General features: G+C 41.7%; 1 protein-coding gene across 2 annotated transcripts in view; it reads right to left on the bottom strand.

The window, feature by feature from the left end:
* Window positions 1-3794: 3794 nt before the first annotated feature.
* GRM1 (glutamate metabotropic receptor 1) overlaps window positions 3795-21286 on the bottom strand; it is a 438224-nt gene continuing 420732 nt past the window's right edge. Inside the window, exon 8 of one of the 2 annotated variants that reach the window (XM_069598640.1) lies at window positions 3795-4713. In XM_069598640.1, the coding sequence (XP_069454741.1) occupies window positions 3795-4713 (919 nt within the window). Of the gene's footprint in view, window positions 4714-12029; window positions 12091-21286 lie in introns of those variants that run through there. The other variant, XM_069598642.1, reaches the window with a different exon arrangement.

Here is a 21286-nt window from a genome sequence, read left to right as displayed (position 1 = left end):
GGGAAGGGGGGGTGGCCACTGCAACATTTCTGGCCCAGAATAGGTTTAAAAATACGTTGCTTCTCTTCTCTTTGGTGGCTTCTCAGGATAGAAAGTGTTGGGGTAGTTCCTCATACAACGTTTGTAGTTTCTGGATTCCAATTTCACTATCTCCAAATGTTTCCATTTTGATGAAGCTTCTGGACTCTCCAAGCAGAGGCCTTAATGACTCACGATGATATATGGCTGCTTCTTTGGATTAAACATCTGAAATGTTACCATTTTCTCCTTTTCTTCCCCCTTCTTTGCTTCTCCTTCTCTCTCCTATGGGTTTTCCTCATCAGACACCAAGCCCCCATTTCATAACTTTTCATTCTATTTTCTGGGCCCAATGCAGGTAACCCCAGTGTCTCAGCTCCTGATTCTGGTAGTTTCTTCAACATCAGCCTTTCTGGATAGAGGCTGCTCTTTCCATCTAAATGCACCACGATCTCATGGAAGTGGCCCTGGTATCACCAAGTTTTCTCTTCGAATGACACTTGGTAGATGCCTTACTTTGCAGGTGTCTCATTCAGAGAAGTGAATAAAAGAGGCTCCATTGCTTTGAGGACCAGTGAAGTCTCTATTGAAACACAGGGGAATAGAAGTTGGGATGAGCAGGAGGATATCAACAAGGTGAGAAACCAGGGGCCCCTAAAGTGTGAGCCAAGGGGAAAAAGGCTGTGATGAACAATGATGGGGCTTTCGGATGTCTCTGTCTCTAAAGCTTTCCTGGCGATGCAGGAGTTTGTCAACCTCATGTATTCTATCAAAAAAGCTAGATGACAATGTCTGTCACACTACTGAAAATTTAAATTCTGGAGTTCACTTTAAACTGATACATCCTTCCTCATAATCAAATTATGCTCTACTTTGTCACCTACCTGGTCTGTAGATTTTGTGTGGTGATCTCCAGCTTTCACCTAAAAGACGTGTTCTGAGCAAAATCAAACCATTGAAATTATTTTTTATGCCAGTCAATTTCTGCCATTGTCATGCTTACAAACTAGAGAGAGGGAACATACTCGTTTAATAAATAGAAAATATTTATTATACAGCATTATCAAGATTATTTGACAAAAGGCAGTAACGAGCCAAAGGAAAACACTTTCACAAGAAGCTAAACAACTTGTAGAAGCACATACATTAAGGTAGAAAGTTTCTGCCCTTTTTGTATAGGGTATGTATGTGTACATTTCCAATTTTGAACAATTATGATTTAAGAGCTAATAATCTATTGTACTCAGGAAAACTTTTAATCACGGTAATTGTAGGCATTCAGAGTAATAATGTGACTGGTGTTGAATGTTTTCACCAAACATCTGAAACTAAAACCTCAGGACAAACTGACATAGTATTTTAATAGTAGAAGTTTTTCTGATCTATTCTTACTTTAAAGGTTTCTGAATGCACAAGTTCTGATGTTAAGAACAGATGTCAATGACATTCGGATAAAACACAGGTTTCACTAATATTAGATTGTATACTTTCCCTTGCTAGTTTGCCAATTAGTAGATCACATATCAAGCACTAGAACCATCCATTTTCCTTATTCTGCCTCATGACAGTGAAAATGGAACTGAAATCACATTTCAGTCATGAGTCTTTCTACCAAAGGTGTAATAAAATAATTTTTTTAAAAAGAAAAGGCAGTCTTTTCTTCAGATGAAACTGACTAAACTTGGCAGTAGAATATGGGAAGACATAAGAAATATGAGCCTCAAACATTGGAGTGGATGTTAAATTCTGAACAAATGATGCAGTGGGTATTTAAAGAGTCTAAGATAATTTTTGGCTGAGAAATCAGCAGCTTTAACATGAAGGAAGCACATTGAACGACTGAACATAAGGCATAAACAAAGATATTTAAGGGGATAAGATTCATTCCCAAATAATACAAGAATCAGAACAGCAAGAAAAATCTCTTTTATTGAGGGGAAAGGGAGGAGTAAAAATGAAACAACTGGATTACACAGACATGGATATTACACACCACAAATAAAAAGAGGAAAAGCTAGGGCAGTGAAATATATGAAGGAAAGGACATGGAAATAAAAATGAAAAGAAATAAAAAAGCGAGGAATAAATAAATTAAAAAATTATGACAAGACAGTGGCTAGTGTATGCTTTAAGCACATAAAGCTCGAGTAGCAGTGGAAAATTAAAAAAAAATCATAAAGGAAACAGAAATAATGTAGATACCATTTCAATCTTATGTTTTAATAATGATGTGTGCAATTATATAAAATCTACCTTTTTACTGTTACCCAGAGTTTTTGTGAACTTTTAGTATAACAAATCTTCAAACCACTTCATTAATAACATATTTCCACATCATAAAATATCTGAAAAATATGTTCCCTCTTAGAAGAAAGACCATCTAAGCAGCATATGAAAAACATTGGACCACAGGACTCCAACCGTCAAAGAGCTCCCGTAGATATTGATGATAATGGTATATAAAACATTACTGGAACATAAAAATATCTATACTATATCAGAGAGACAATCTTCTAGTTGCAGTTAGATTGACATTACATTGCACAGTTTTTATTATCACGGATATACAAGGACACAGGAACACACTCACTTGCTAGTTACAAGGACTTCGGTGACAGTTGGAAAGAATTATTTGTCATTGAAACCAATAATAGCTGCTATGAGTACACCATTAAGTTCAAAGATAGATTTGTTTCTGTAGTACATAGGAGAAACAATGGCACCAAATACATACTGCATCTTAGAAAGTTCAACTGGTAAGTATTATTTGCTACAGTAAATGGAAGGTAACGATTTTGCCATGTGGCTTGTTCTCTTTAACGTAAGGGCGAAGGAGAGCCCCCTTGGCACACAGGTAAATCCACAAAAGTCTTCTGCTACTCTCAAAACAATCTCATCCGGCCTTTTTTTAAAAATGAAATCACCAATAAGCGAGCATCAGATATGGGAAGCTGATTTTGCTGATTTAGTTCAAAGCCCCAAGCCTCTGCACTGTCCTGTTTCTCCTTCCGCCCTCCCTTAGCACTGCTGATGAAGCGCTTTTGGTTGATGATTTTGCTCCTATTCCTGTTCTCCTAAATAGAGGAAAATCCCAGAGCAGCAAGGTGTCCACGCACCGTTCTCCAAGTGTGACAGCAAGGCTGGCACTGGATGGGCGTGCGGTTGGTGAAGACAGACCCCTTTTGGGGCCAGTTCCCCTCAAGGGTGCCGGATACCAGGGTTCTGTGGGCCCAGTAGGGAGAAGGGCTTGAGAAACGAGCTGCTGTCCATCACCGTTCTCTGGGTGGTTCCCCTCCTTCACCCACCTGCTCCACCTGGCTCCACCAAGCTCGTTGGACACACCAGGATGACGAGCTAATGATTAACTAAGCGGTCCTCCCCGCTGTCCCCTTTCAAACGGGCCAAGTGGGTGGGCGTGTACATCTATGCACAATGGTCCAAAGAGATTATGTGGGTTGGTTTTATTTATTTGTTTATTTTTTGCGATAAAAGTTACATACTATATGGGATTGTGCTTTGTCGGAATTCCCTTTCTTCCCAGAGAAGAGTTTTGAAAAATTCAAGACTCGGAATCCTCGCCTGGATCCCTTCTGGCTTGCGGAGTCCAGCACCTCTGGCGCTGGCCTTGCTAAGGCGGCAGCAGCCGTGGCATCCTTGCTCCTGACTTCACCTCCAGCCTTGGCTCCCCGCCCAGCTTCCCGCACGTCTCTCCCGGGGAGGTGCTCAAGCTCCCTGACCGACCACCTCTGGCCTTTCCTCCCATGGACATCTGCTCCCTACAGGGTGGACGAGCTCTGCTTATAGTCCCTCAGGATGACCGAGGCGTAGGTCACATTGGGAGGGGTGCAGAGCACCGACTCGGACACGGGGGAGCTGGGCACCGAGCTGCCCGAGGCCACCGAGTCGCGGAAGGGGGACGGGGGCGTCAGGGCGGGCGAGGCCTCCGGGGTGGGCTTGCTGGGCGCCGGCAGGTCCCCCTCCTCCTCTTCCTCCTCCAGCTCGTCCTCCTCGGTGTTCCCTTCCCGCTCGGACAGGTACTCCTGCAGCAGCTTGAACCTCTCGCTGTCGTCCTCGTCGTCGTCTTCGCCAGGCGGCGAGGCGGGCTCCTCCGCGAAGGGGCTCAGCGGCAGCGGCAGCAACGGCAGGTGCTGCGGGGGCGCCGGGGGCGGGAACAGGGACCGCCCCCCGTTCCCCACGGCCCCGGGCACGGCGAGCACCGAGCTGAAATCCGGGATCCCGGCGCTGAAATTGTTGACCACTCCCTGCAGCTGGTCCAGGAAGGATTTCTGCGGCAGCGGCGGCTGCTGGAGGGGCGGGGGCAAGCCCTTGGGGATGGCCGGCTCGGCCAGGAAGAGGGGAGTCTCCTCGGCCGGCAGGTGGGGCGGCAGAGGCGGGGTGCTGGCCGCGGTCGGCACGCGGCGGGGCGCCGCCCTGGAAGGACTGCTGGGAGGGCTGAAGCCCGCCGGCTGGGCGTCCTCCTCCTCCACGTTGTAAAGGGTCTTGGTGCTGGCATCAGAAAAGGTCAGGCTCTTGCCGGAGCCTTGGTAACTTTTAGTGAGGGGTTTGATGACGGCTGTTTGGTTGCAGGCCGTCTCGCTGGTCTTCACGTGCACCGAGAGCCGGTGCCACGTGTGCTGACCTTTGGGCACCTGTCTTCCACCTGGTTCAGACCACGACACAGACTTGCCATTAGAACTATGAATAGAACAGAGACGGGTTTATTTGCGGGCATCTCACGCACGCGGGATAACATACACAAAGAACATTTGCAAGCCTAGCTCAAAGCAATTTGACTCCCTCCCACTGTATGTCTGCCTGTCGCACACACTCCTACCCTCTCCTTTTTACCCATCAGACTCCAAAAGCTGCAGCGATCGCAGGTTGCCTCTGAAGCTGTGGCCAGGGATGCCATCCACTCCAACACAAGGCAGGACATTTTGACCCTGAGAAAAACTGTAGCGGAGAAGAGCTAGCTTGTTGTAGAAGCAGCTATTTTCATTTAAGTCTGATTTCACAGCTATTACATACACACACACACGCTCAAAGGCGGTGAAAAAATTGTTGCTCAGTGCAAGCTTTTGAAAGATCCCAAGATTGACAAATTAAAAATAAAATCTTAGTCACACACAGACAACAGAGCATAATGACCGTAGCTATTGTCTCCCTTTCTTCTTAGTCCCTGGAACAAATTAAGACCCACGTATAAAACTACTCTCATCATCCTGTGAGGTTATAAAACACATCCTCTCAGATGCCCATTCTGATATGTAGGTATTTCATGTGGTACAAGATGCAGCTCAGTCATGCACATGGCACCTGTGCAGAAGGGAAAAAAAGGAAATGACAGAAAAACCCAGACCCACGCTCCACTTAAGTTTCCCAGCTTTCGAGTTTCCTTTTATTTCAAAGCATTATTCCTGATGCATATGGTGGATCACAGTTCACTCATAGCAGATAGCTTGGGATTTTCACACTGGCAACATTTAAGTAGGTGTGTTTGAAAGAGCTGGAACTGGAAAGCCCAGAAAAATATGAATATCCATATCCTGTCTTAGTCTACATGCATAATTGATGCAAAAGGATAAGATTAAGATTCCGACAAAGCAGAAGTTACTGAGATCAAGACCTCTCCAGGGCCTTTTCTTCATTGATCATTGAGGAAAAAAAGGCTCAGGGCACCAGGGGTCCTACACCCTTCATCGGATCCTCATAAAGCCAACCAAATAGAACACATCTCTGAAAAAAAAATGATAATATATACTGTGTGCATATATGCACATTCTATTCTGTCCGTTCTAGTAACTCTGGTCTTACTTTTGGACTCTTTGTTTATTTTCTGTATAATTTTTAGCAGATGGTGGTACCTTACCATAGCGTACTATTAATAACAACAGTGTTAATACTTAAATCAGGAAATAATTTTTTTTCAAGATTTTGCTTTTTCTTTGTATCCATGAAAACAACAGAGGAGGTGGCACAATGATGACACATTTTTTGACTTTAAAAGAAAAAAGGAAAATGCATATATTTTCTTAGGTGGAGATGTGAAATAGACTTTTTCATATCATAGTCTTTAGTTTGGGAAACAGGAAATGATCAATGGTTAACATAATGGCTTATTTAATCATTTTGAAAATACGAGAATGAATACTTTAAAAATTATGTGTGAGTGCCACATATATGATGATGGTAATGTTTTGACATTTCAAATTTTATAATCCTGAATAGTCAAGTGAATCAAATAAGGACAGATTTGTGTAGAAAGTCTGATATCAATTCTAGAAAATTCTGCATATAAAAGTTCTAAAATAGATATAATAGCTCAATTTTCTTATTATTTGGGAAGAAACTAGTTCCTCCATATAGCTAATAATCTATGCTATATTTTTAATTGTCAGATAAAAAATCTCATCTCCAAAATATGATATCAAAGTTAATATTTCATGCAAGTGTATGCTTAATGTATTCTCTAAGGATGTCTAACTTCATATGAATGTGAGATTACTGACTTATTAGGTTCTATACAATCTTGTTAGAATAGCTAACTCTCTCCCGAGGTGAGCAAACTAAAGAATAAGCTGGTGGTGTTCCTGCCAAGAACAGCCAACCAACCAGCCAAAGCCAAGACCAGAATCCACAGTTCCTCCTCTGGGTTTGAAATTCTGGGCAAGCTCACCTCCCACTTTCCTCTTTCCCAATTTCCTCCATCTCCCACTCTACTTACACTGTTTCTCTCTTTATCCATTTAATATGCCTCTTCCAGAAAGTATAAAATTGCCTAGTTGCCTCTTGCTTTGCTTAAATATGCTTTAATATACTTTCCAATGGCAATGCTTTGCAGCCCTTTCAATGGCAATGGAAACATTTTTTCCTTCTCCAAATGCTTGCCTCTCCATGCTCATTAAGAAAATCACTAAACTAAAAGTCTGCTCATGTCTTCATTTATTTGTACATGTGTATGTGTATGTGTATGTGTGTGTGTTTTGAAAACCAGTTCCCTCCAGAGCTAGTCTGATCTAATTCAATCAGTAGGCTTAGATAAACAAAACATTGTCCAGTTTCCATATATGCTAACAAAAATGACAACATTGTATTCCTGGGACTGAGTTCACCCCCTTGCTCCCTGACTTGCCTTGTCTTCCTCCTTGTACAGGAGTCCTCTATCAGCCTCTGTTTAAATCCTTTGAAAGGCATTATTAATCATCTTGCAGACAGAGATAATCACAGTTCAGTTCTGTTTTATCCAATACACATTTTTATTCTTGTGAGGGGAGATTTCCACCCCAGCAGTCAAAGTTAGCAGCTTTCCTTCCCCTCAGAGTCTTGCTCTAGATTTTCTGTAAAGTACTGTTTAATTAGGAAACAGTCCTAATGCCCTAGGGACTTTATCAGATTAAGAAAATTAGATTAACCTTTTTTTTCTTCCCAAGGACAAAATAAATTGCTTCCTAAAAACCAGAGATATTGGAGAAAAAGGATCATGTCATGGAAACTACAGCACAGGGGATAAACTTTGGTCCTTCTGCATTAGTTATCTTTAACCTATGGTCAGCAGACAGCTTGAATGGTCCATGAATCTACATGTGCATTAAAGCATCGTTTTTAGGCTAAATCAATATTATGTCCTTATAGATTATGTGCTGCTATTTTTAAATGTAAAATGCTGTTATTGATAAATTGTACTTCTAGATACAAGTGTAACTAAGTTCTGAGAAGCTGTTTTTGGTGTGTTTTGTGTTCAAGCTAATAAAGGTACGATTACTATCACAGGTTCAGGTGAGTATTTGATAACTGTTTTGGTGTGAAAAGTGATTATCCTGTTTGAAAAGGTTACGAACTCATTGCTGTGATATTAAGAAGAGAAAAATGTATAAAATATGGGGCAGTAAAAAGCAATAAATACATTATAAAGATACAATATTATTATGAAATAATACTTTTATATAATCCAAGGTAGTTTTAATACCTTATCTTTCAAAGCCGCCGGCTTCTTTCTTCTATTATTTAATGTTACTTGGTTCCTTAATCTTAAGGAAAAGCAATCTGATTTAGAAACACCACAAAATTGTCAGAAAGCACCTTGTCAGAGGATACCTTGAGTGGCTAAATATATTTACTGATACTGAAGTAATTGGAGGAAATTGCTGTTAGGCCTGGGAGGGACTAGAGACACAGAGGATGAGATACACGGAGAGTCACGCAGAGCTAGAGGGCGGAGGGCTGCAATTCCAGCTCCAACCGGCTCAGGATCTTGCTTTGGTTTTTCTTTCATTAGGTAAGTATCACAATTCCTGCCCCCCCACCCCCAAACAGAAGACCCACAATTTACAGCACTTTAGAGAAGAGTTGGAAGTGGGTGGTGTAAACAGATTAGTATATCTTTGGCATTCAGAGTGATCCTGTCTGTTTTATTTGTTTCAGTAAGTACTAGTTACATCTGCAGAGTACGCTGCTCTCTGCTCCGGAGAGGCCTAAAACAGGAATACCAGTGGGTGGGTGTTTGAGATCCGGAGGAAAGCATCCTGCACAAGCTGCCTGAGGGGGAAGCTTGCTCAACACCTGTCTCCCTTATGTCCAACTCAAGTCTCTGCCACTAGGCTTAATAGCTGCACAGCAGACAGAAGGATGGCTTCCAAAGAGCCCAGGCAAGGCGAGGTCTTCCCTTGGGGAGGGAAGTCTCAGTCCTGGGAACCTGAGCAGGGTAACATTTATTTTCTTTGAAAATGAAAATGGAAGCAGGAAATGCCACTGGGTCATAGAGTGAAGAGAATGGCTCACCAAGAAAACAAACCACAGCCACAGGCTTGTGGCTGGCTCCGCTGTGACCCAGCAGCTGTGGCCGGGACATGTGGCCTTCCAAGGAAAGGCTGGTGTTGCCCTAAGGGAGACCTGCCTGGATGGGAAGCCAGAGCTGCCCAGTCCAGGTATCTCACCTCCATGTTCTTCAGAAAGCTGGTACCATAGTGCAGCTTGAATAGTGATCCTTGTAGCATCTCAGGCGTTGGCAACTGTTTGGAACCATTTGAGTCAGACTCCCGTTTTCTTAGGCAACCCCAAGCTAGTCTTCAATACAAAGAACTCCCACTAACTCCAGCTTCCCTTTTTGAAAGCTTCCCCCACTAAATCTGCATATTCAATATATATTCTCTGGAAGCTTCTCTGAACATTCAATATTCAGAAACTCCTCTGAACTTTCAAAATTTCTCATCTTATTGAATCAGCATTGCTTATAAGGTAGAGGATTTCTGAATGTGTTGGTGAAGACAAATGCTTTTTAATATGATGAGAACACTGAAGTTGCTGCTGATATGAAGCCTTAAGTAGCATTGTGAATTATATCCCCTCTCCTTGCTGATTCTAACTTTATCCTAAGCTGGTCAGAAAATCATTTGACTTGCTGAAATTTACAATATTACAAAGTCTAAGTGTACAATCCTCCTTTGAGAATCTTCAGATCAATCACGTTGAATATCGTAAAGTTATATGATTTGGGATAAAAGACAACATAAATAAAATCAGTTTGCTTTTATTAAGCATTGTGCCTTCTCCAATAAATTAATAAAGAAAAAGACATCTACAAATGAAATTAGCTCATCAAGGTCAACAGAGTATGCAAGAGCCCATAAACTTTGTCCAGGTTTAGGGTCTACTATCTCAAGAAAACTGACAAATATATTTCCAACTGAAGAGTAGAATTCTGATGGTTTCTAAACTTTCTCTTTTTTTAAGACTTTTTTTTTAATGTGGACCATTTTTAAAGTCTTTATTAAATTTGTTAAAATATTGCTTATGTTTTGTTTTGTTTTTTTGGCTGCAAGACACATAGGATCTTAGCTCCTGGACCAGGGATGGAAACCATAGCCCCCGGCATTGGAAGGCAAAGTCTTAACTGCTGGACTGCCAGCTAAGTCCTTAGATTTTTTTCTAAGTATATTTTAAACGGCCTTTGGCCAAACATAATCATGATTGCTGGCTGAGGAAAGAAATTCTGGTGCCAGCGTTTATTTATGACAACATATTGGTACAGCAGTGTTGTTTCAGTGGAGGTAAACTAGCTGCAGTTATATTCTTCCAGGAAGTATAGGTGAGCCTAGATTATGTTCCTTTTGAAGAAAGTTCAGATGAAGCATTCTAGTTTATTCTATGCTCCATGCTTCCAGACTTATCACTTTAATAGCAAGTCTCTTGATGCTCTTTGGCAGTACCTGGAGTCCTCACATTTGCCCTGGAAATACAGGGCAGCTGCATTGCTCTGCAGGGCTTATTCCTCAGAGGTGGGGGAGATCCAGGCAGACCTTAAAGATCCAGTAGGCAGCTTTATTTCTCACACTAGTCCTTTTGCCTGGCTTGTTCACAAGAGCTGTGGAAATTGAAGGTCACAAAAAGAATATATATATATATATATATATATATATATATATATATATATATATATATATATATTTTGGTGGGGGGGGGACAACTAGGGCTAAAATAGCCAGTCTTAGTCTATGGTGCACAGCTTGGAAGCTACTAGTTTCTTCCTGATCCTTTATTGTCTCCAGGAAGCTTGAATAGTCTTATTGCAAAACTTCTTTCTAATCAACCTGTTTGCTTTGCTGACTGTTGCACTATTTTTTGTCACCTACCATGGATGGACCACTTTCCACCTTTGTTGTTTTTAGGCACTCACCTTAAAGTCAAGAAACGTTAGGTGCCTCTCCTCTCTCTTTGGCCCTGCTGTCATGCCAGGACAAGCACGTCTCCTAGACCCATCAATTCCTTTTGACAGGCAGCCAGCAGCTGTCATCATCAGGATGTCTTTACTGTGTCCTTGGTCAGACTCAACCCTTGATGCAAGAAACACTCAGTGCTTTTGGACTTGGGAGAATTAGAGAGAATGCATCCTGGAAGATGAGAGAGGCTCTGATCTCACTGTGCAGAGTCCTCCCAACCGCACCTATTTCCCTCTAACGGTCAGTGTGATTTGATCGAGACCACACTCGTTCTATTGGGGCTTTTCCAGGGGACGTCAGAACACAATTTCCCAATGCACTCCACTGAGTGAAGAGAAGAGCCGCTAGGACCCCATTCACTGGGCTCCATGGCCAGGCTTAGTAGCAAACATTTGAACAAACTGGGCTCTTCTTGTCTGAAGAGCTATTTGAGCCACAGACACCTCATCAGGGAGCTCCCTTCTGCTGCAGGAATGTGTACCTTTGACTCTCCCAGGAGTTTGAAGGGCTGTAAAGGAACAGCTGAGAATGACCACAGACTCCGTGCACAATGAATTGAACATGGTTTATGTTCTTTTGTTGACTTAAAGAGACACTGTCAAGATCTAATGGTCAAAAATTGGACCAAACATGCACCGTTTTTATCAGATGGAGAGAATCTGATAAAAGCACTCCGAATTCTGGGAAAATAATTCCTTTCCTTTTGCAAAACTCACTTTTTTGGGGGGACTCACAAAACTTTCGTGCTCCCCGGGGGATAGGAGGCACCTAGCGGAGATTCATCTTGGTGCCCACCGCCCCCCCTGCTCCAACTGACATTATGGAATTCTTCCATCCAAATTATGGCTTTACTTAAATGCAGACAGGATCATATCAAACATTTGTGCAGCAGCGAAAAAAAAAAAAAAGAAAAAAGCAAAGAAAATAAAAGAAAAGAGCTCTGTTTGCCCAGGAGAAGCTGACAAATTTGTAAAGGGGGAAAATTCACTTTCAAGCTTGTGAGTGGGAGTCACAAACAAAAGTGAACCTCTAGAATGGGAAAAGTGTTGCATCTTGCATGAAAATATAAGAAATAAAAGCAGAAAGACTAACAACTTGACAGTGTCCCTTTAAGAACGATGGACAAATTAAGGCAGTCGTGCAAACCATGGCACGTAAGGGCTCCTCGTCCTCGATGGCATGCACCACTTGCTTCCGTGTTAGAAAGTAGAAAAACCCAGGAGAGAGAAAGCGAGGGGCAAACCACTCTATTTTCCATGCAGCTTCTCTTACACATTCACTGCAGTGTGGGGGTTTTCAAAGCTGCACATGTGCCGACGGACACTGGCTGGTGGGCGAGAATTCTGGCTGCCTCTTCCTGAGGATTGAAAAGAAAAAGATACCCAGTGAGTGAGTGGTTACACACGTACATAGAGATGGTGATCACACCGCTCAGGCGGTGCCTGGGCAGGGGCAGGGCCGAGCCTGCCTCCTGAGCCTTTCTCTGGGTCACTCCACCGCCACATCCTGCACTTTCCTTGTCCTGCCCAGGTGCGTCTTACTGCCAGGACCAATTCTGAAAGTCACGTCAGTGGAGTGCATTCTTTCCTTTACCTGGTGGGACCATCTCTTTTCAAGTGGCAGATGCTTTATTTTTTTGCCTTGTGTATGTCTCTCCCAAATTGGCTCTTTTCCCTCCAATCTTGATACCCTCTTTTATTCTTAGAGGCAGTGGATTCCATCTGAATCTTCCAACCCACCACCCGTCTTAAAGCATGCTTACAGATTTACATCTTACACTGTGACGTTTAATTGTAGTGCTAATTTGACTCCATATTATGTTATCATAAAAGGAATGCTGTTACTTCACATGAAGTCATAGGTATCTCTTGGCTCTCACAAGATGGAACATATCCAGAGGTGGAAAGAAGGGAAGTGGCAAGAGACTGGATGAACCTCCCCCCAGGGAAGAAATTCATCTCAGGCCCTGGTTGGATGTCTCTCTATATAGCACAGTGTGTGGGTCTGGTAAGTGGAGAAGATTCTTCACTAGACATGTCAAGGCTTATGTGCCGGCCATGCACAGATGGCCTTTTCAGCATTTGTTGGATTGAGGCTACCTGGATTTCCCACAAGTTAAGGAAACATGAGCTTCCCTCTTTAGAAGCTGGTGGGACAAAGCCATTTTAGTCTCACTCCATATTAAGAGGGCAGCCAATCACAGAAAAGAATTTAGGAAGAAGACGCTAAAGGAGAACCATCAGCAGGTGCTATGAGTGGTGTGGACAAGACTGCAGTCATGAAGTCCTCTATAAGGCTTTCTCACAAATGTTCTCTGCCAATCATCCTTGGGCCAATCTACCCAAGATCCTGGTGACAATTATGCAGTGTTAATCAGAAGAGGACCATAACAGCTCCAGGCAAATCAAAGGCATTTGCCAACCTTCCTATCTCTCTTTCCTATCAAAGCAGGCAGAAGAGGGGAAGTTCAGAAGAGGGAAGGAAGAGGCAGAAAAAGATTTCAGGCTGAGGCCTGACATTGTTCTGGGAAGGAGAGATGTGAGTTTTGAGATCTGAAACAAGAGCACTGTGGAATGTCTCTTTAATACCTGTAAGCAAGGACTCTAATCTGAATGTAGAAGGTGAGAAAAAAGATTTTTCATAGCACAGTTGAAGGTGAAAGAGAAAAATAAAACTGATCAATATATACATTTCCATCAAGTTTAGACCATTCAGTAAACCATTTGAGAGCACACGAGCTATCCAGAAAGATCTGAAATTCTCATCCAGAGATAAGAACTTGAAACACTTTGGTATAATTTCATTTGCACTGCACTAGTCCATTTACTCAAGAAAATTAGACAAAGAGATCATGTTTGCTATTGAATAAGTCAAAGCGATATGACACTTACTGTGCCCATCTGCAGTCATAAAGGTCATGAAAACATTAGTGGTAGATGCCCAGAAACAAAAATATGATGTTTGAAAATATAAATGAAGTTATTGGCAGAAAAGGGCATTTCACCTGTAAAGTAATATTAAAACAATTTCATTCCTCATGAAGACAGAAAATACACTCAAAGCATTTGGCTTTGCCTTGCTAAATTGTCTGATCCCCTTGAAGCCTCCAATTAGTTCTTCTTTAGATAATGTCCATATGTGGCCTGGTCCAATGGTACAGAGAAGACAGGACCCTAGCAGAGCTGATTTTCTGGCCCGTGACCAATACAGACACCGGTGGGTCTCTCATGCGAAGGGCTCTGAACTCAGGGTTTAGTGTTCTCAGTTCATCTTTTTGAAATTCACAAATAATTTTATCACTTAATTTGTGTTTTATAAGTGATGCTGCATGTGGAAACTTAATGCATAGGGAGGGGCTTAGAGCCTCATCTCATGCATAGTCCTGGCTCCCTGGACAGGTTTGCAGCTTCTCTCCTTACCCCACATTCTTCTACTCTGCCTTGGCGACCAGAACCCATCCAGCCTCCCACTACCCACCCCTGCCCAATGATCACTGCCACCCTCCTCCCCTGCCAGGCAACCATCAGCATGGATGTGGGAAGATCAGATCAGGATCTGGCAACAAGGTCTTTTTACCCCACAGCATCACAAGGGAGCAAGTGGCCACGGCCACCTCCTCCCTGCACTGGCACGTCCTTTGTGCATCTGGCAAGTAACAGGGCAGGGATGAGCCTTGTACCCCTCCTCCATGCAGGTACCTTGTCAGTCTCTGAGGTGGTGTTGCAATATCCTTGGGGGTCCCCAGTCCACCATGAGTTGGGGCAGGGGGCACTGGAAAAGGGGAGTTGCCCAGGTTTAGTTTCTGCATGGCATCTACCCAGTAACTGGCTGGAGGGGAAGCTGGCTGAAAAGAAATGGCTTTGTATTTTAGTACCGTTAACATTTTTCCTTCTACGTGTTCAAACAGGGGCTCCAGGTCTTCATTTTGCACTGTTGCTGCTGCTGCTGCTAGGTCGCTTCAGTCGTGTCTGACTCTGTGCGACCCCATAGACAGCAGCCCACCAGGCTCCCTCGTTCCTGGGATTCTCCAGGCAAGAACACTGGAGTGGGTTGCCATTTCCTTTTCAAATGAATGAAGTGAAAAGTGAAAGTGAAGTCGTTCAGTCGTGTCCGACTCCTAGCGACCCCATGGACTGCAGCCTACCAGGCTCCTCCATCCATGGGATTTTCCAGGCAAGAGTACTGGAGTGGGGTGCCATTGCTGCAAATGATATAGCTGGTCCTGTCTGCTGAGATGTATGGATGATGATAAAAAGCACAGGGAAACATCCTGGCATCTTAGAGGCTCTCCCTGCTGACATTAGCATAGGCGCACACAGTGTGGCATGCCTGACCAGATCAGCAGTGGTGTCTCCTGGAAACTGGGGCAGGAAACTGCCCCCCTGCAGCTGACTTGAAACTACCCTTGCAGCTATAGATAGCTCCGTGGTTCCTTTGGGGGCTTCAACCATATTGACAGCTACACTTCATGCAGTTATTCCAAACAATACCAAAGCCGTCTTTACTATTGATTGACATACCTGAAAAAAATGACAACTTCTCCTTCATGGTGCCATTTCTTTAGTTTTCAACTTTGACTTTGTGTTGAAATGTAAATGACCCGTGTATACAGATGTTACTTTTATATAAGAGATGGATTATTAAAGGCTACAAGTCAAAAATTGGAACATCTGATTCCAATGTGGCCATTCTACCAACTGCATAAAATCTGAGTGAAGGAGCTGGACTTCAGGGTATTTTTAGCAACTATAGAACCACATATTCAACCAACCCCAGAGTCCACAAGCCAGAGTAAAAGCTTGGAGGGAAAATGCAGCATATGGGGGCTTGTCAAATATAAGTCCCAAATCTGTGCTGAATCTTTTGGCAGAAATTGCGGATTTAATGAAACCCCAGAAGTTTAGTTAGAAAGATTCATCTTCAGTTTCTTCTGGAAGTGAATTCTTTTTTTTTCTTTTCTTTCCCCTTCCATGCTTCTTTTCTTCCTTCCCTTCTTTTCCTCCTTTCTTCTCTTTCTTTCTTCAAAATCCCTTCTAGTTCTGTGCATAGCTTCTCCCATCTGTTACCATTGTCCACATAATCTTTCTGGTGAAGATTCTTGAGAGTCTCTTGGACTTCAAGGAGATAAAATCAGTCAGTCCTAAAGGAAATCAACCCTGAGTACTCACTGAAAGGACTGATACTGAAGCTGAAGCTCCAATACTTTGGCCATCTGATGTGAAGAGCTAACTCATTCGAAAAGACCCTCATGCTGGGAGGGATTGGGGGCAGGAAAAGAAGGGGATGACAGAGGATGAGATGGTTGGATGGCATCATCAACTCAATGAACACGAATTTGAACAAACTCAGGGAGATAGTGAAGGACAGGGAAGCCTGGGATGCTACAGTCCATAGGGTTGCAAAGAGTCAGACAGAACTTAGCAACTGAGCAACAGCAACAGCATCACTCTTTGAGTGTACTTACTCCCATATGCTTTGATTTCATGTGTTATTTTCTTTACAGCAAGTCACCCATACATTGGTTTCTATGCTAAGAACTATTTTTTACGTCAGCTTGAGAAGTTGTTACAGACAAGTCTTATTCATTATAATATAGCAATAAGATTTCAGGCCAAGGATTCAGGAGACCAGATACTTTCCAACTGTGTATTTGCCTCTTTCAGACTCAGTTTTTCATCCATAAAGAAGGATTGTTGATACAGTACATGTGAAAATGCTTCCAATAGCAAAATGCCATCCCTGCTTAAGACGTTACTAGAAATGTCCATGTAATTCTCCAGGCAAAAATGCTGGAGTGGGTTGCCATCCCTTCCTCCAGGGGATCTTCCCGACCCAGGGATCAAACCTGCAGCATTTATGTCTCCTACATGAGTAGGTGAGTTCTTTACCACTAGTGCCACCTGGGAAGCCCAGAATACTGGAAGAATAAAATACAGATAAAAGGTAGGTATTTTAAGTCTCAGTGTGTATTTAAGTTAGACTAACTCAGAGTATCTCAAACTTCACGTTGTTTTACTCATACATTTTAACCACTTGCCTTATTCAGGAATTTTAATAACTTCTAGTATAAAATAGTTTTCTCTCTAGAATATTTTTCCCCCAAGAAACATTAGCAAGATTGAGTGGATGTATCTGGAGTGGGTAAAAGCTAGGTACAGAGCCAAGCTAGCCGTCTGTGTCTGAATCTGCATGTCTATGACAGGTTTGGAGGTGAGTCTTTTAGCAGAGATAAAGTGGTCTATGCAATTCCAGATGGTCACCATGGAAATAATGTGGCAGCTGTCCAAAGTAATCATAAAGATTGACAGCAATCACTCAAGACCATTTTTGTAGAAGATATCTATCTTTTTTTGTTATAAATAAATGGGATAATTTCTACCTCTGACTGCTTTCCAAAGTCAAATGCATTTTTCCATTATCTGAATTTAAATATGTTATTTTTCAGCATTCATGCATCAGAGTGGAAAATAGAGCTGACTGTATATATAGACCTATTGTAACTGGTTGGTGTTTTACTCTTCCTTATAATACCTGCACATCTAATTTAGTATAGTAAGGTTTCCTATAAAGACAATAATGTAGTATAAAATATTGTTCTATTTTAAAATCTTTAATTGTAAAGATTTCTAAGTTAATAAGAAACTATAGAAAATGAGCTAATAAAATTCAACTCAATTACCATCATAGGTTTGTCAAATATTAACATTCTGTTTTATTAGGGTTCCTTTTCTTTTGAAAACATCAGGGATAAATTTGAAGCACTCTGTGTATTATTCTTAACACCAATCCTCTTCTTTTCAAGAGAAAATTTGGTATATATCATACTTGGCATATATTAATACCTTTTCAACATGTATAGATTAATAAATATTATTATCATTGTGATATGACTTAGCATGTTATTAGATTTCACATTCATAGCATCACACAATATTTCCATTCAGCAATCTGCACTTTTTGCACAGTATTATGTTAATATACATAGCTCTAGTTCATTAACTTAAACTAAATTGAATAAATACTTCATTATCAAGAATATAATCAATTCTCTTACTGATGGCCATTTAGGTTACTTCTTATACCCTGATATTTTAAGCAATATTGTAGTAAACATTCTTGGTTATCTCTCCTTGCACATATATGAGAAAGCTTTTCTCTGGTGTGGATTGAGAAGTAGAGTTGATGGATTTTTGCAAATGCGCAGTATTCTTTCTTATATACTGCCAAATTGCTCTGCAAAATGCTTGCAAAATTTACAGTGCTATGTGAGAATCCCTGTTATTCTTTCTAATTCAGCTTGCTTTTCAGACATCTTTAAAATTGTCTCTTTATTAAGAAAAATGTTTTAAATATATGAAAATGGTAAAATTCTAAAATGAAACCCATATCCCTATTAGCCAGCTTCAATAATAGCCAATATGTATGTGAATCTTGTTTCATCTATACTTGCCATTTATTTATTTTAAAGCAAATCTAAAACAGTGTCATTCCATCCATAAAGAATTTAGTATATATGCCTGCCATACAGGTGCACAATTTTATAATAAAAGGAAAAATATTTCCCAAAGTACATTAATTGGAGAAGGAAATGGCAACCCACTCTAGTATTCTTGCCTGGAGAATCCCATGGACAGAGGAGCCTGGCAGGCTGCGGTCCATGGGATTGCAAGAGTCGGACACAACTTAGTGACTAAATCACCACGAAAGTACATTAATAGTGATTCTTTAATATTTGATATTAGGCTTTCCAGGTGGCTCATTGGTAAAGAATCCTCTTGCCAATACGGGAGATGCAGGAGACTCAGGTTTAATCCCTAGGTTCCCTGGATCAAGAAGGTCTCCTGGAGCAGGAAGTTGCAACCCATTCCAATATTTTTTCCAGGGAAACCCCATGAAGAAAGGAGGCTGGTGGGCTTCTGTCCATAGGTTTGCAAAGAGTCAGACACGACTGGGCACAATATTTGATATTAACATTTTTATATTAAATAGTCAATATTTTAATTTCCTGATTGTCTCTATATTTTTGAAGCCTTTATTGAATTTGTTACAATATTGTTTCTGTTATGGCTTGGGATTTTTTGGCCAAGGGGCATATGGGATCTTGGCCCTTGGCTTTTGGCTCCTGGACCAGGAATTGAACCCACACTCCCTGCATTGGAAGGCGAAGTCTTAACCACTGGATCACCAGGGAAGTCTCATCTCTATATTTTTATTTTACTTTTGATTTTCAAATCATCATAGAAAAAATGTTTATGTATCATATTTTCTCTGTGAGTCTTATGTCTTTTATAATCTATGGATGTTCCCTCATCCTTTTTGCTTGCTATCTATCTGTTGAAGAAGCATCCAGATTATGAATTTTATGGATTGAGTCTCTATGTCTCATTTAACGTGTTTCTCTGTTACCTGTATTTCCTAGGAATTATGGTTAGATCTGAATTCTTGATCCGCTTCATGATCAATTGTATGGAGAGAACAGTTCATTAGAGGTGGTGTTTTCTCTCTGTTATACCACATGGGGAAGAACATAAACTGGGTCTTCTAGTAATCACATTAAGACTGATCAGTGGATTTAAGGCTGTCAGCCTGATGTATAGATTATAAAACTCCCCATCAGTCTTTCATCTAATTGTTTTAGTGGTCATTGGTGACATTATATAGATCAATTACTTTTTTACAAAACAATAAAATAATGCAGTTATCATTCTATGACTCTTGAGAGTCCCTTGGATTGCAAGGAGATCCAAACAGTCCATTCTAAAGGTGATAAGTCCTGGGTGTTCTTTAGAAGGACTAATGGCTAAATCTGCAACTCCAATACTTTGGCCACATCATGCAAAGAGTTGACTCATTGGAAAAGACTCTGATGCTAGGAGGGATTGGGGGCAGGAGGAGAAGGTGACAACAGAGGATGAGATGGCTGGATGGCATCACTGACTCAATGGACATGAGTTTGGGTGAACTCCGGGAGTTGGTGATGGACAGGGAGGCCTGCTGCTGCTGCTAAATCGCTTCAGTCGTGTCCAACTCTGTGCGATCCCATAGACGGCAGCCTACCAGGCTCCCCCGTCCCTGGGATTCTCCAGGCAACAACACTGGAGTGGGTTGCCATTTCCTTCTCCAATGCATAAAAGTGAAAAGTGAAAGTGAAGTTGCTCAGTCGTGTCCAACTCTTAGCGACCCCATGGACTGTAGCCCACCAGGGAGGCCTGGCGTGCTGCAATTCATGGGATCGCAGAGTCAAACATGACTGAGTGACTGAACTGACTGACTGATATCTTCTGTAGATGTTAATTAGATTTCTCTGTAAAAGAAAAAGACTTATCAGTTACTTAATTCCTCTGAGATAACGTTCAAACAGAAAACACAAGCTATATGGATGAGTCTTATTTGTCAACGTTCAGAGTATGATTTGGTTTCTAACACCTCCAACAGTGATCGGTGTTTCACCTGTGGGTCTCCTTCTAGTGTCTGTTTCCTTTGTGGTATTTTCGTTGTTATATGGCTCTCACTTTTCCATACCTAAACATGTTTTATAAGATAAGACATTATAAATATATAAAATAAGATTCTATAGATGTTCTAAATGTCAGGAATGTTTAACAGGAGGATCGAGACTAAGCAGTTTTGTCTTAAAGAGAATGTTTACTAAAGGAGATTCAAGCCTGTCTCACATAATGACCTCAGTTTCTGGGAGCAGCACTGTTCCACTTAGAAAGAAACAAAGGACTTGTGAGAAATAGCACTTTGGAATCCTCCTGTTAAACATTCCCTGACATTTAGAACATCTATAGAATCTTATTTGTCTCCTGGCCTTGTAACTGTTATTAATCCCGTGTTCCCGTGGTAACAGTTGCTGTACATTTGGTTTTCTGATCTTTACCATTGTGGAAAGAAATTTCTTGTACCACAGCCTTTATATATTCACAGAGAAATCATTTAAACACCTTTGCTCCATCAGAGCTTGGGTCCCTGTGTCTTTCTTTCTTTCTTTCTTTCTCTCTCTCTCCCTCCTTCCAGCTCTCTCTTTCACTTTCTTATCGTTGACTCTGGACCGCCAGGTCCTGGTCTGTTAGAGGACCCCAACAATAAATATATAAAATAAGACTCTATAGATGTTCTAAAGGTTCGGAGTTATCTCTACCAGAGTTGCATCACCATTTTTCTTTTTCTGCCAAGTAGAGTGGGACATGTGTGCATGCAAAGTCACTTCAGTCATGCTCAGCTCTTTGCGATCCCATGGACCGTAGCTTGCCAGGTTCCTCCATCCATGGGATTCTCCAGGCAAGAACACTGAAGTGGGTCACCATGTCCTCCTTTAGGAGATCTTCCTGACACAGGGATTGAACCCACATCTGTTATGTCCCCTGCACTGGCAGGCTGGTTCTTTACCATTAGCACCACCTGGTTAGCCCAAGTAGAGTGGGACAAATAAACCTAATCCAATCAGGAACTGAGCTGAGCAAAGTTGCTTTGCAGTTTGTACAGGAATCAGTCTATCATAGGGGATATCCCTTCAAGATTTTTAACAGAGCATCTTCACAAATTTCCCC

The sequence above is a fragment of the Ovis canadensis genome, chromosome 8 (genome assembly GCF_042477335.2).
Source record: "Ovis canadensis isolate MfBH-ARS-UI-01 breed Bighorn chromosome 8, ARS-UI_OviCan_v2, whole genome shotgun sequence".
NCBI lineage: Eukaryota > Metazoa > Chordata > Mammalia > Artiodactyla > Bovidae > Ovis > Ovis canadensis.
This window is presented reverse-complemented; position numbering and strand designations above follow the sequence as displayed.